Raw genomic sequence first — 15205 nt, forward strand, 5'->3', positions numbered from 1 at the left:
CAAAGGTTGTGACGTCCAGCTGACTTTGCTTTACTTTCTCCTGTGAGCCCCTCTGTCGCCCATATCTCCCCTGCGTTTCCCTGTTGGTGATTAGGCAGTTGCCAGTTGATGCCTCAAAATCACTTCCGCTTCTCGGCAGAGGAACCCCTCTCGATCCTCTCTTTCTGCTCCCGCACCGAGCCATCTCTCGACTGCTATTCGTCGTCGTAGTCTCGGGTTGCCTTCTCGGATTCCGTTAATGCATGTCATGACATATCTGCAGATATGGCCGGCGATAGCCAGCCTGCCCCCAGGACCCCAACCCAACCTTACCTAAGAATTAGAAAGTTACCTGTGTCAGTATGTTCGATTCCAAGATGCCAAAGTCCTGGCTACACTCGCTACTGACCTACCTGGGATAAGGCACCTGGACACCTTGGGGGCGTTAACGGTTTACCTCTTCATCAGAACCTTTTGAAAGGTAAGAGAGAGTGGAAAGAGGCAAAAGAAGCATTGGCCTTTTCTGACTTGAGGATCGTGGTGGTCCCTCTCATGTACCTTAACTTGTACCTTACCTTACTGAGTACTCGATTGAGAAGTTGAGAAGGAGGGTTCCTTCCTTGGCTTTTCAACATTAACAGGCCAACTTTACCTTCGTCCTCCTTCCAATTTTTTCTCCAGCTTTCCTCCCGCCAAACTTCCTACTTACTCGTGACCCACGGCAAACTACCTAGTACATACACATACGGCCACACAAATAGTGTACCACACAAATAGTGTACCGAGTATGCCAACACCCATCCATTCGACTCTTGGGTCTTCTTGTCTCGAAAACCCCAAGTTCAAAGTTCTTCCTAACGCCACGACGTAACAATCACTGCCTGTTATCTCTGTCGTTCCGCCCTCCTATCCACTTGGACGTGGAGACTGGAGCCAGACAGGATAGAAAAAACCCAGTCGGACCTCAGCAGACACTTGCGACAAGACCCAACCTGCGCTTCCGACAACCCACTTGCACTAGCAACCCATCTCATCTCCCGCAACGACTCCACTTGGGGCCGGCCTTAGTAGGGGTGCCTTAGTTTTGCTTTGCAGCCTTTGCTTGCTTTGGGCTTGGGGTGCGTAAGAGGAATAAGGCACATTTGCCTTTTATCGATACACGGTCTTTTCGACCTGCTACTACCTAAGGTACCTTACACTACTAAATCCCGTACGTACTCAGTAAGGTGCCGCGCTCACGCCGTGTGCTACTACTCCGTCCCGACCAGGTTTATATACCACCTCCAAGGCTCAAAACGCCCGCGCGAACAATAGCCCAGTCGCGACCGTCTACCCTGCCCGAAGAGTCGACTACAGATTTTTCTTTCTTCCCTCTCCCTCCTCTTCTTTCTCTCTCTCTCTCTCTTCCTCTGTTCCTGTCGCGACCGTCTTTCATTCGATTCGTCGTTGTGGAAAAAGAACGCCGTGGAAACGACTTTAACCAACCTTTGTTGTTGCTGGAATCCACGAGCTTTTCCCCATGCCCTCGAGAAACCCGTCCACCTGGGACGAATACGAACGGGGCGCCTCCCCCCAGCGCTCCGTGAGTATCGACTCCAATGCCGTCGCTGAGGACCAGTCGCTCCTGGGAGAAGATGACGACGGTGACTACGGCAGCAGTTCTCACGGACTTCGCCGCAGAAGGTTGTTATTCCTGACCCGAGACGAGTAGCAGATTATTGACGTCAGCTTGCTGCCGTTGTCTCTGTTGCTGCAACGCGGCGCACGACACACTCAGTTCACCCCGCTAACCAACCCCTCCTACAGATCTTCAGTAACGCGGCACCTTGCCGCCATCACAGATATCGGCGGCGTTAACAGTATCCGCTCCTTCACCCGCAGTTGGGCGCGTGCCGCAGGCTTTGCCGAGGTCATTCCCCAACGGCCGTCCTTTGTTTTCGCCCCTGACCAGGTTCCAATTGCCTCGTCGTCCACCGATGGCCTCGACTACTCTCGCAGCCATGTCGAGTCCGGTTCCCACCCGAGGACCTCCCTGCTGAGGCAGCACCTGGAGGCCACCCCCGAGACGGCACCGAGCGCATCGTATCAGAATGGTTCTTCCGCTTCTGGCGCAGACGACAGCGCTGTGCAGACCGATTTCCGCGACCGCGAGCGCAAGGCAGTCGAGGCGGAGCTGTCTGGAGCCTTCCGTGGTTCCAGCTTTGGAAGTGGCCGCCGACCGTCACAGTCCATCTTCGCGGTCCCGCCTCACCTGGCGACCCCGCCGCTGGTCGGAAGTTTCAGCTCGTACAGGACGTATGGAACGATTGCAGATGTCGATGAGCCATCAATGGCCCAGGCCGGTGAGCTCTGGCGCCAACAGCAAGAGGCAGGGGGCAATGTGCCTGATGGAGAGAACATGCCCATTCTCGTGAAGGAGGTCGAACAAGACGGAAAGATTATCCTGACTGTGGAGGGACAGTCCACGCTACCTCAGACCATCTTCAACTCGATCAAGTGAGTGGTGCCCCTGTTTTGGCGCGCAGTGAAAGGCAAGACAATTCTAACCTGCGGCGCAGCGTCCTAATCGGTGTCGGTCTGTTGAGTTTACCTATGGGCATCAAGTACGCCGGTTGGATTTGCGGCATGATCGTCTTGGCAGGCTCTGCGGCTGTGACAGCATACACGGCCAAGCTTCTGGCAAAGTGCATGGATCTCGACGCCAGCTTGATTACATTCTCCGACCTGGCCTACATCTCTTACGGTCGTAACGCGCGTATCGCCACCAGTATTCTCTTCACCCTCGAACTGCTGGCTGCCTGCGTCGCCTTGATCGTCCTGTTTGCCGATTCTTTGACGCTCTTGTTCCCGGGCTTCCTGAGCGTCAACATGTGGAAACTCTTGTGTTCGATTATCATGATCCCCCTCAACTTCCTCCCGCTGCGCCTTCTTAGTTTTACCAGCGTTATTGGCATTGTCTGTTGTTTCAGCAGTAAGTTACCTTTCTTTCTCCACGCCAAGCTCTGATTGCTAACGCATGAGGCCAGTCGTCTTGATTTTGGTGGTTGATGGACTAATCAAGCCCACGACTCCGGGCTCTCTCATCGAGCCGGCCACGACCTACCTGTTTCCTGCGAACTGGGGTACACTGCCCCTGAGTTTTGGCCTGTTGATGAGCCCATGGGGTGGCCACAGTGTCTTCCCCAATGTGAGTATTCGTTTGTCTAGGTGAGCAAGTGCGGCATACTAACTATTCATCAAGATTTACAGAGACATGCGCCACCCTCACAAGTACCCGAGGGCCGTCAAGACGGTATTCACGTCTGTCGTCAGTAGCCACCATACGTTTCCCGACCCCCCCTGCTCACTGCTGACCGTTGACTAGTACCTCTTGGACGCTTTCACAGCCGTTGTCGGCCTGCTGATGTACGGCGACGGTGTCATGGATGAGATCACGGCCAACATCCTCCAGACGAGCGGCTATCCCCGTGCCCTTAACTTCCTGCTCTGCATCTTCATCGCCATCATCCCCTTGACCAAGATTCCGCTCAACGCTCGACCCATTGTTGCCACGTTGGAAGTTTTGACCGGTATCCACCAGCAAGCCGTTGCCGACAGCTCGGCCATGGTTGGGCGCTCTGCCACCTTCCGTGGTATCATGAAGGTTGTCATCCGTGTCGTCACGGTGTTGGTCTTCCTCGTCATTTCCATACTGTTCCCGGCGTTCGATAGCATCATGGCCTTTATGGGAAGTGCCTTATGCTTCACGATTTGTGTGCTGTAAGTTTGCCCTTATTCGATCTCTGATGTCGACTGAGAAGACGAATCTGACCATACCCCTAGTTTACCTTTGGCGTTCTACGTGAAGCTCTTTAGCAAAGAGATCTCCCCTCAGGAGAAACTACTTTGCTACGTCTTGATGACCATCTCCACGATTCTCTCGGTTGTGGGCACAGTCTGGGCCTTCTTACCGAAGAGTCTTATTGGTGCAGAGTAAGGGTGGTCAGTCACTGTTTTGGTATAGCTTCTGGCATCAAATGGCGTCCGCATATTGCGATCAATTTGGCCCTCATTGCACGGCGCTGGTGACATCTGATTTTGGGTGCCTGGTGTGGGATAATGCTTGCTTGGCTAGTAAATGGTCGTATATATGATGTGTTGATAGTATGTATTGATGAGCTGCGTGTCTGTTGTAGACAACGCCCATATGGAACACATTCAAGTAATAGCATTGGTACGCAAAGAGGCGCTTTTTCCAGCCTGGTCTCTGTGCCATCAAAGGGCTCTGATACGGAATTGACACCAAGAGATATGTGAACGCCAGTATGCACTTCTAAAGCGTACTTATGTACAGATATCTTCCACGTACTTGCCTGCCTGGAATAGATTGAACGAGATATAGTGTTGATACACACTCACGTGGAAGATGTTCAACTCGGAAACGACGTTTTCTCTCCATCAGAGACCATGGTTGAGCATGTCTTGCACTCACTGCAATACGAGCATTATTGAAAGCGCAGTAGATTAGCAGGATACGAAGCTGTGAACTTGAGCTTGTCTGTACCATTCCCATGGCAGAGCTTTCCAAATCATCAAACAGTCATTGGTTGCTAAACCGTAACATGCCGCACTATAAAACCCGTTGGTTTTGATGCTCAACGCCCGCGCCCAAGTTTACCGACCAGAGGCTTCACAGTCACCATGAGATGGATAAGCTGAGGACGATGGAGTCTTGCCCCTGTACACCTACCTACCCAACTTTTGTAGTATATCTGTTATAGCTGATGATGAGGAGGAAAAGACGCGCCCTCGTGTGAACCCGCATAGGTAACGAAGCCAACCTCAAGGAAACTTGCGTATTCGATGAGGACTGACATTGGTGTTTGTCCTCTTCATGGATAGCAAAAGGGGCGCACTTTGAAAACTCAAAGGCATAACAAAGGGCATATAAATACATGTCGCCCAAATTGCGCTGTGGCTAGTTTCATGCTTGTTGAGTGATTCTATGCGAATCGATTTCAAGGTCTGGCAACGGCATTGTTATCAATAGCGGCAAGAATAATGTGCCCCCCCCCCCCCCCCTCAAGCCACACACATACACACACGATGTTTCTCTTACTCACGTACATGTACGCACACACGCACTACAATGTCTCGGCCAATGACAACCAGCCTCAGCAAGATTCAAAAAGGCCCCTAGTAAACCTTAGCAACCCCGCATTCCGAGGGTATCTCGTGAGAAGCCTGGAGAGAAACCGTCATGTCATGTTTTGTCATGTCGTCTCTATCATGATGCTCAACTGGATAAGTAGATACGATATCGAGTCAGTTTCAATGGGCACGATAGCTGTGCTCCGTATAGCCGAAGAGATCGGCAAAGACAACACATTGCCTCATCGATATCCACAGATACAGAAGGGGTTCATACTTGAACATGCAAACAGTCACGCATCCCGTTATCAGCTCTCCTCAGACTATCCAGTACCATACAACTGACAGATATTAACAAAGGGGAAGAGAGGGGAAAGTCAAAGGAAGGTTAAGCAATGCTACGTGTCCAACAGACAATGGGTGTTGACAAAACACACGGCCATGACCGCCGACCATCGACATCACCAACCCCCTTCTTGCTGGGTTGCCGACGATAGATAGATAGAGCTGGGGGGTACTCAAGACGGTGCTGAGCCAATTCCGGGGTTGCCGATCCTGTGGAGAACGGTGCTTTTTGTCTGTATAGCATACACGAATACAGTGCCTTGTTATCTATCGACTATCATGGGGTTGGCGATCACTCATGACTCGAGTCAAGTGAGGGGTAACACGACACACTACTCAGCCAGTAATTAGGATGGACGGCACTCAAAAAGGTTGGGGGTTAGTTTGCCATTGTCAGAAGACGTCCAATCCCCAGACGGGTAAAATATTTCACAGTGAATAGTAAAGAAACTGTGATATGAGTGGGTAACTTCTGGTATTGTTCATTAATCTGGAGATATCTAATACACAGAAAGCGAGTTGAGTTCCTTCATCCAAACAGGTGTCTTGTCTTGCCAAGTAGAAATCCCACGACAGTCAAGTCGTGGCTACTGCCACAACCGAACAGTCAGATGGAAGTGGCAATGTCCTGATGGTGACAACCCAACCACAAGAGGTGACTCGACTAGGAATGCGCTTCCTGCCAGCCACCAACCCACTCGACGTCTGCGAGATCGTTGCGCTTCTCCTTGCGCCAATAATTCCAATCTCTGCCCCTATTCCAGGGGCAGTCCTTGACCTTATCCTTCGGTGATTGTTTTTGTGTGATGTGATGTGTGTTGTTGTTGTTGTGGTGGTGCTGGTGGTGTCCGCCGTGTTCCCATGACGCGGTAGCAAAAGAATTGGCCCCAGCCGCATAGGAATTGTAGCCTAGACCAATTGCTCGTTGTCTAGGAACTTCTGGTGACATGTGGGAATATGAAGATCCCGTGAGGCCCCGACGCCGCTGACCGAGCGCGGCCCACTTATCAACGTTGTCCCGCTTAGGGGATGGTGATTGATATGTGGGCAACATGGCCCTCGCCTTAGGCGGAGATGGTTGTTGGAAGAAGAATCCGTCGGCAGCAAGGTCGCTGTCAATGTCATTGTGGATCAACTTGTGGCTGTCATGGAAAGAGCGTTGAGGTGTGGTCGCAAGGGGCGTAGCATCCACGGTCTCGCAGTCATCTTCCTTGTCGTCTGACTTGCCATCCTGGCTCCAGGTCCGCGAGTTGAGATCCTTCAGAGACTGCATCTCTCTCTCGCGCTCGGCCTCCTCTTCCTCCTCATCCTCATCCCACATGTCACTCCAGCTCTTGGAAACGGCATCCTTACGGCCAAAGACCAACGACATGGAAGACAAGTTGCTGCGGGGCTTTGCCATGTTGATGGGAAGGGAGCCGGCCATGGGTGAAACCTTGGGAATTGGGCGTGGAGCGGCCTTCATAGGTCGGCCAATGTGAAGGGACTGCATGGAGATGCCGAGGCTAGAGTTGAGTGTGGATGAAATCGAAGGAGCCTGAGCAGAGCTGAACCAGTCCGAATTCTGGGTCTCACCAGACTTGGAGAAGAGGTCCTCGTCGGGAATGGCGCTGAGCTGACGAATCGGCTGAGGAGGGCTGGCATGCAGGGCCTTGGCCCAGGGGAATGCACCCTGATCGACCTGGGGGCTCTGGATGGAAGGAGTGCGCAGGGGTTCGCGATTGGCGCTCGCCATGACATGACGCTCGGCGGAGCAGAAGTCATCATCATCCTCCTCGGAGGTGGTGAAGCTGATGACACGCTGGAGAGCAGAACGGGCACCGACAAGTGATCTCTTCTTAGGATCCAAGCTCATGCACTGAACGATGACCTCATAGGTATCCAGCGACATGGAGGGGAAAACGTCGAAAAGGGATTGCTTGTCTCTGGAGAAGTCCAAGAAAAGCGGATCCGCCTCGGTCGGAGTGGTGAAGGGGTTCCGCGAGAAAAGGATGTTGAGGAGGCAGATACCAATGGCCCAGATGTCGGCTTGGGCAGGAGAGTAGCCGGCACCCGCAGAGTCGTATTGCTCAGGGGACATGTAACGGTCGCTGCCAACAGTGTTCTCCAAAGTCCAGTTCTCGGTCGTAGCGAGGCCAAAGTCGCCGAGCTTCATGTCACCAGACTGGGTGAGGAAGATGTTCTCCGGCTTGATGTCTCGGTGGAAGATGCCCTTGGAGTGGATGTAGTCGACGGCATCTACGAGCTGCAGCATGAACTGTCGGACATGCTCCGTCTCGAGAGGGCCGTGGCCCTTGCGGATGGCTTCGTACAAGTCACCCTGAGGGCAGAACTCCAGAACCAAGTAGAGGTGAGCATCGGTTTCGAAGGTGTCGAGAAGGTTGACGATGTTGGGGTGGGATCCAAGACGGCTGTGGAGAACAAGCTCCTCGGATTTCTCGTCAATGGCGAAGTCGAAACCGTACTCATCAGCAGCTTCCTTCTTAGTCAAGCATTTGATGGCAACGGTCTCGCTAGTCTTGGTGTCCTTGGCCATGAAGACCATGCCAAAGGAACCATGGTTGAGGGGAGAGATGGTCTCATATCGACCACCGAGGAGCACGCCATTCTGAAAGTTGTCTCTCAAGCATGCCATATCGAAACTGGAAAAAGAAGCTTTGGAGCACGGGGGTATCGAATTGAGAAACAACGATGTAGCGGCGAGGGTGATGTTACAGCCTTAAAGCAAGCTTTTCGAGGTTTCGTCGTTGCAGAGGAAGGAGGATTCGAGTGGTTGCTGGATCGAGAAGGATGGGTGTGAACAGCGTAGGATTCGTGTCGGTTGTGGTTGTTGTTGTTGTAGATCGAGAAGGAGGCGGGTTTGGTTGTTACCAAGAATATACAGGGTTGAAAGAACAAATCTAACAGGAAACAAGACGAATTTCTAACTCCTTTTCGTTGACTTATCAGAGGCTCATTGAGGGTATTTTTTTGCTGGAGACGGACATATGAAAGCGAGGGCCTGTTGTTGTTGGTTGATTGGTCGTTATGGGGTTGGACGATGTGGTCCGGAAAAGACAAAGAAGTATCGTTATGAGGACATTGAAATAGAGCAAGCTTGCTGGAAAAAGTGTAGAGAGTGGCGCCCGAAGGTCGAACAAGGGGTTCGCGAGGTCAACTTTGGATAGTTGATTCGCAGGAGAAATGAAGGCGTCGATTCCTAGCTAGAGGATTCAGACTGTTTCGAGATGGCACCCAACTGCTAATGCGGTTGATCGTTGGTTTGCTGGCTCTATTAGGCACAAAGGCCAGTTGACGTGATAGTCGATGGCCGTGGGTAGATGTCGTTGAAAGTGTGAATAGCAACGGCTTGCAAGCAAGCTGACTACCGGGATCGGCGAAGAGTAGTGGCTACGGAAGCATTCGAGCGTTGAGCAGTGTGTGACAACGAATCGACAGACGAGAGTCGTTGGTGAGTGTCGGTCGATGGAAGGTGGGTAGCTCTTATCTCGATGGATGGGTGAGGGAGGTGTCGTTGCTTAAAGCGTGGACGGATGTTGAGTGACAAAGGCGAGGGCCAAAGTGAGTCAAAGGACACGAGGTGTGAGTCAATGTTCAATGACAGCAAATTGCCGAGGCTGGTGGAGATTGTAAGGAAATCGTGGTTCCTGAGGCCTCTCTTATCCTATCTCTGTCGATGGGTTGACTGATTGATATACTCTTCAACTCGATGGCAGAGCGTGATAGGAGATTGCGTGATTGCTTGCAAGTATGACTCGCGGGTGGGCACGCGGGAGCTGGCGTTGCGAGTATCGGTGGATTTGTTGATGGACGAGTAGTTGATAAGGAGGTCGGAGCGAAAGGGTGGTAAAGGGAGGAGGTTGAGGCGGGGGAGAGGAGGCTAACAAGCAAGGAGAGGAAGAGAGGCCGTTGACGACGATGATTGAAGGATGGTAGAGTAGAGGAAACAAGCAAGAGAAGGGGCGAGGATGATGAAGGGGGAGTATTAGAGTAAAGTAGGTAAGTGCAGGCAGAGGCAGAGAGGACCGTACGGTAAGGTAGGTTGGATGAAGCAAATGGGTGGTGGTGGGTAGGCTGGTGCAGGACAGGGAATACAAGGCGAGAGGAAGAGAGGTGTGGAAGTGAGCGAAGAGAGAGTGTGTGAGCAAAAGACGGCCAAAGAAGAAGATGGAGGTGAATGGACGAGGATGGATTGGCTTGGATAAGACGGGATGAGAGAGAGAGACAGAGCGACAGAGCGACAAGAGAGCGAGGAACCCCAGGAGCGAGATAGGCAGACCGGGGGTGGAAAGGCGAGCGCGGGAGTACGTACCGGGAACTGCGTATTGCGACAGCTCCGGGACGGTGAGGTGCAAGTACACTTACGGCGATACGTACCGACAAGACGAGGGTATTGGATGGAACTGAGAGAACTGGGACGGAATGAAAGTCTACCTTACCTTACGCAGTCAGTATCGGCACACAGTGAGGTACCTGGCCTTACTGCGTGGGGAGGGAGCTACCTAGGTACCTGGATAGGTTCCTTACCTGAGCCATGCTGAGGATGCTGAGGTAGCATCCTTGGGAAAGGGTGACGGACGGTCGAGAAAGCGGTGGGGGAAGAGTACGTATCATGTGCACACACGGGGCTGGCACCTGGCACAGGTACTGGACAGTCTGGGACAAGTCGCCAGGAAGCATGGCGCGCTACGTGGAATGATGGGGGGAGGGGAGTGGGACGACTGGGACGACCGGAACGCACGCTTGACCAACTTGCAGACAGCATTCAAAGCAGGATTGCTTGTCTCTCACATCGCTCTCCAATCCCCAGCACCAGACAACTGTCTCCTGCATATTATCCGTATGTATACCTTAGTAGCTACCCAGTAATAGCATGCACTACCCTATGCTATCCTGATCATCCTGCAGGACACGACTGGGCTTTCTTTCTCGCTGGGCTGGCAACGATGCAACGCAACCCAGCCATGCCTGAAAAGACTCCAGTCAGCCAGACCGACAGACCGACACTTCGATTGCTCGCTCCCGTCTGTTCAGATCTCAGCCCCCCTTTTGGCTCTGTTGCTTTCCCCAGACACACGACAACCAACCTCAGACATAGACAGCAGTCAGGTGTCTGAACTGTGGAGGGGGGAGGCAGCTTTCTCTCCATGCCTACGCAGTAGGTACCTATGCAGAGAACAGACGAAAGAGACAGCCAGTGAGTGAAAGGCCGGGTCAGCCCAGAAGCCCCACTTGCTGTCTCTGAATGGCCTGTTCTGATGTTTGTGTCTTCTCTCAAGGCGCCTGTAGACATTGTACATAGACGACTTTGGCTTCCGTTTACCACTCCGTTAGCCAGCTCCACGCTTGGAGGTCCAGACCTCGGACGGTGAGCGCTGAGGGTGTGAAGACTGTGACGCTGTGCCATCAGCGGTGTCATAACGGGTTCACGGTGCCCAGTGTTGGCTGAGTCTGACGCACTGACGAGCCTCGAGGTCAACTTGGAAAGTCAACCATGTGCCTTGGTAAACCTAGTGCAAATAGTTGGTGTGAGCTAAGTACCGAATGGGCTGGCAGCCGTCTACCGAGTGAGGTACCTCATCAGCTTAGCCAAGAGCAGAGGAACACATAGGAGCACGACTGCATCACTCAGCGTCCAGGCCCAGGTGTACCAGACCAGCTGACTATTGACATAACCCACAGTGGATAGTCAACGGGTCCCGGCACGGCGATTCTCGCCCAACTTGTACCCGTCCGCCCCGTCTTGAGAGCCCATTTCATCATCTCTCCGGCCCCGTAGCCTGCTGGAACTGGGAGCTGCCAGCGAGGAAGCAAGAGTCGTACTTGTCGGGATCCTCTCCAGAATCCACTGAGAAAAAGGAGAGTGCAAAGAGGGAACTCGGTGCCCCGTTCCGGCGAATGGTAGACGGGGCTTTGTGTTGTTACTCATCGTCGGAGCGGACGATTCAACGGGACCGCCTTGATTGATAAACTTGATTGCTCATAACGGAGTACACGGCACGAAAACCTTCCGCAGTGACTTCCATTGGCTTCGATGGATGGCGAATTCAAGACGAAAGCAGTGTCCAAAATACGCAATCTCTGGGTAGCCGGCGATACCACTGTGTTGATACGTAAGACGAGAATGCGTTGCCGCGCCCTATGTAGTTGTTGTGTAGATTGACCGACGCAACCAAGTAGACACGGGGTCGGAGCCGAATAACTTTGTTAATCAACATAAACATCAACAATACGGATGCCGCAACAATAACAACCTGCGAAGAACGCTGGCGCGAGGGGTGCCCGCAAGGCAATTAAACTCGTGCAGCAGCGTAACTATGACGAAGTCCGGTAGCAAGGTACGCCATAGAGGGGACCAGCGGTGCGGGAGATGGCAGGTAATCTCAGTAGCATCAGATGTATCTCGCAAACCCAAGCTCAGGGGGGAAAGGGAGATTGACCAGCGGGACAGTGCGACTGACAAGGGCCTCTCGGAAACTTGGTTCGAGATGTGGGAAGTTTCCTTGAGACAGCGGGCGAACCCCTGCGAAGTGCATGAATCCGCGAATGGCTGGCAGGCTGCTCGACCGGGGGGGACGTTCGCACGTTCGCAAACTCGCTGGCAATGAAGGTCCAAGGTGTGATGTGCGAAGTGGCTGCAAGGGACCGTCTGGGGTTGAACACTCGAGGTCTCGAACATTTTCCCCTCTCTGGGTGTTCTCACTTCTCGTTAGCTCTATCGCTGTGCGGCTTCGTGCAACATTGATTACTGGAACGGCGAGACCTGAACGACCGTATTGCGTGCAAGTGATGACATGTTGTTGCAGGGCAGTACTCTCTTGTGATTTATTATGGAAGTAGGCGTGCGAATGAGGAAGACAATTGGCTTGTAGAGGAGAGAAGTACAATACAATCGAAGTCAATAGATGGCACCGAGAAGCCAAGGTATTGCGAATGCCCAGGAAGGAACGTGCTCAAACGTTTATTCCTACACGGTAGATCATCGCTGGACGGTAGACGATGATGAACGGTGATCATGTTTTGACGGAGGGCCTACTGTCCCATGGACGCGACGCCAGTATGGAGGTAGCCCAAGCAATTTTCCGTACTGCCACTCCGTTCAGAGCACCCGTACCAAAAACCAGCGTACCTACCTAGGTATTGCATTATGCACTGCCGGCTACGTACCTGACAGCCACCATAGGCACAGCCAGTCAGTACCAACCGTCCTTGGAAAGTATGATCCACTTGGATGCGTCGTTAGTCGCCACACCGCCCTGGGGGTACGTGGTTGGCAAGTACAGCTCGCGCAGCGGCTGGGCGAGGACAGCTCCAACCTCGACATGACTGCCGCGTACTGCGAAACCAGCGGAATGCATGCAGGCTGCCAGCGCCAGGAAAAGCCAAGCCATGCTCCAGGTCATTGTATGTTTCTTTCTGCCACGGCAGCCGTCGCCAGCCAGTCAAGGCCCGTCGACAATCCGGGGTGCCAGACAAGCCAGGCCTCCCTTCCCGTTGCGACGGCGCTCCAAATCGTCTGCCGCCTGCAGCATCGACGAACAGAGATAGAGAGTAGGGCGGTCGCAGCGGGAAGCGCGCAACCTTTTTGCCCTTCTTACACAATGAGGGAAGGCGATCGACGGGGTCCAGACGGCCTTAGATGCAAAACTAACAATTCATAGTGCCAGAAGACCATCGCCAGACTCTCATTCGCTGCTGGCGCCAACACAAAGTCTCGCCTGCCAGGTACGGGTACCAGCAGCGCTGGCCAGCCGCCAGAGACTCTGGCCTCGCTGAGTTGGGCCTGCATTTGCATTATCGGTTATCCAGTCCGAATACTTTGAACGAATACAACATGGCAAACTGCCGAGAGTGTTCCCTTGGACAGTGTACGCGGTGCCGGAATGAGCCACCGTGTGGATATTGTCAGGGGGGAAAAGAGGTCCTTTCTCTACATGTTATGTTACGCTCTCAGTGGACTTCCATTGATCGTGAACTTTCATCATTCTGGTTAGGTAAGGTCGCCTTATCCGTCCCTGGAATTCGGAAGACCCCGTGACTGCTTAGCATCCACGCCACGACCACGGCTATTCCTATTGGGTAACCTTTTACATAAGCTATCCATGCTGATTCGCAGATCTGGATATCTCGACTGAATGGACGTGCCTGTTATGGCTTAGCTTCCAAAGATAGAGTGGCAACGCAACGGGTCCCCCGATTTTCCTCTCTCTTTACTGCGTATGTACTCGGAAATCATGAGGGATCCAGTCTTCTCGGAAAACGTGGACCTGGATCATGGCTGAAGAATATCGTTATTTGGCCATTTGGTCATTTGGCCGTGGACCGAAATTGGAGTGCATTGCCGCGGTACGGATACAGCCTACAGGCCACGTCCACGATCCCCAGGTCCCCAGGTCCCCTGAACAAGAATAGTAGCAGATTTGCAACTCGTCACGTCAGTTGCCCAGTCCTATGACTCCCGTCCCAACAAAAAGTCTCGGTGGATATGTCAGAGTAGTCACGTAGTCAGGAGTCAGGACAGTTGTTCAACTCTCATTGCCAGATTGCCCATTGCCATTGCCTGCTCTTGCCTCCTTCTAACTACGTAGTAAAGGCGACTGTGGAGAGTTTGGTGACTTTGGGTTGGTACTGAGAGTTCGAGACTCTTGAGAACGTGCCCAGAGAGGTAGAGTCAAGAACCGAACACTCATACGGAGTCTACCTAGAGGTATTACTTTGTACCCGATTGAGAGCATTACTGGCCGACCGTTACCCAACGGTGCTCTCAACCCCTCCGTTACAGTACATACCTAGGCACTCACGACTGTCCAGAGACGGTGCACGGAACCTAGTTCCTTCCTAAGGTAAGCTCCTGCCAGCCTCTGTGCCTCTCAAACAGTCAGCACGCCAGCCGACAACGCCAGCTGTTTACCTCGTACAATCTCACGACTGGATTCCTTGGGCTTCTGTTTCACTTGCTCACTTGCCTTGGTCTCATTGGTCGTATGACACTGCACTCCTTTCGACCTGCAGATGGGACAGAAGTATAATCGCGCCCGCTCGACATTGGTTATCGCGTCGCAGACCTGTTCAAAGCATCCTTACTGTCAATCCCGTCCCGTATCTTGTTCGCACAACCAGTGTTATCTGTTCACTGGCGCTCCTCTGAACTCTCTTATCCATGCTTTGCAAGTAAGGGAAAGAGAAGTGCTCACGGACGGCCAGGAGTTCCCCAGAGTTTCCCACGAACTTGGGAGGTCCCCAAGCGCCGCCGGCCCTGTGCCACAAATCCTTCTCCATCGACTTTCCAGAACTAGAAAACGGGCTTTCATGGGTCCTTTCCTAATTGGTGTCTAACCTCCCTTCTCCATTCGAAGGGGTCCCAATCTCCTTGCTCTCCCTCTCACACAAGTTGCAGCTTACCCCAGAGTGATTTATCTCAGATGACCCGTGGGCCTTTGATACGGGTGGGACATTGCTTCTGCGGAGAGCTTTATCTTGCATTATCGTAGATGAGGCAGCTATCTTTCGCGGTTCCTCTTTTCGGTTCACTCTTAATCTTGGCCGTAAGCAAACGAACCGATCTGCATTCTATGTACAGTTGTCCATTCAGACTGTCCTTGAAATTACAGCTTCGCAACATGGCGACATTGAAACCTTGAACCCGCCCACCCCTTGCTTCGTATCGATAATTTGGCCCAGTCCGAGGTCTGGGGAGGGGCCTAAACGTCCAACTTTCGTCCGATCATTGAACGCTGATGTGACCCCCCAG

The 15205-nt window shown here is 52.8% G+C and overlaps 3 protein-coding genes across 3 annotated transcripts; 1 reads left to right on the forward strand and 2 right to left on the reverse strand.

The window, feature by feature from the left end:
- Positions 1–1498: 1498 nt before the first annotated feature.
- CABS01_00099 (transmembrane amino acid transporter) lies at positions 1499–3955 on the forward strand (the record flags this gene model as incomplete). The annotated part of the gene is made up of 7 exons (XM_060533483.1): positions 1499–1662; positions 1786–2475; positions 2538–2950; positions 3006–3166; positions 3221–3286; positions 3344–3738; positions 3802–3955. 7 exons carry the CDS (start codon positions 1499–1501, stop codon positions 3953–3955), a joined length of 2043 nt encoding a protein of 680 aa, XP_060405997.1.
- Positions 3956–6118: 2163 nt separating this feature from the next.
- On the reverse strand, positions 6119–8089 carry CABS01_00100 (uncharacterized protein; the record flags this gene model as incomplete). The annotated part of the gene is made up of 1 exon (XM_060533484.1): positions 6119–8089. The coding sequence occupies one exon, from the start codon at positions 8087–8089 to the stop codon at positions 6119–6121; it is 1971 nt and encodes a 656-aa protein (XP_060405998.1).
- Positions 8090–12647: 4558 nt separating this feature from the next.
- On the reverse strand, positions 12648–12857 carry CABS01_00101 (uncharacterized protein; the record flags this gene model as incomplete). Its single annotated transcript, XM_060533485.1, has 1 exon — positions 12648–12857. One exon carries the CDS (start codon positions 12855–12857, stop codon positions 12648–12650), a length of 210 nt encoding a protein of 69 aa, XP_060405999.1.
- Positions 12858–15205: the final 2348 nt, after the last annotated feature.

Source organism: Colletotrichum abscissum, assembly GCF_030869225.1.
Source record: "Colletotrichum abscissum strain IMI 504890 chromosome Unknown Scaffold_1.1, whole genome shotgun sequence".
Taxonomy (NCBI): Eukaryota; Fungi; Ascomycota; class Sordariomycetes; order Glomerellales; family Glomerellaceae; genus Colletotrichum; species Colletotrichum abscissum.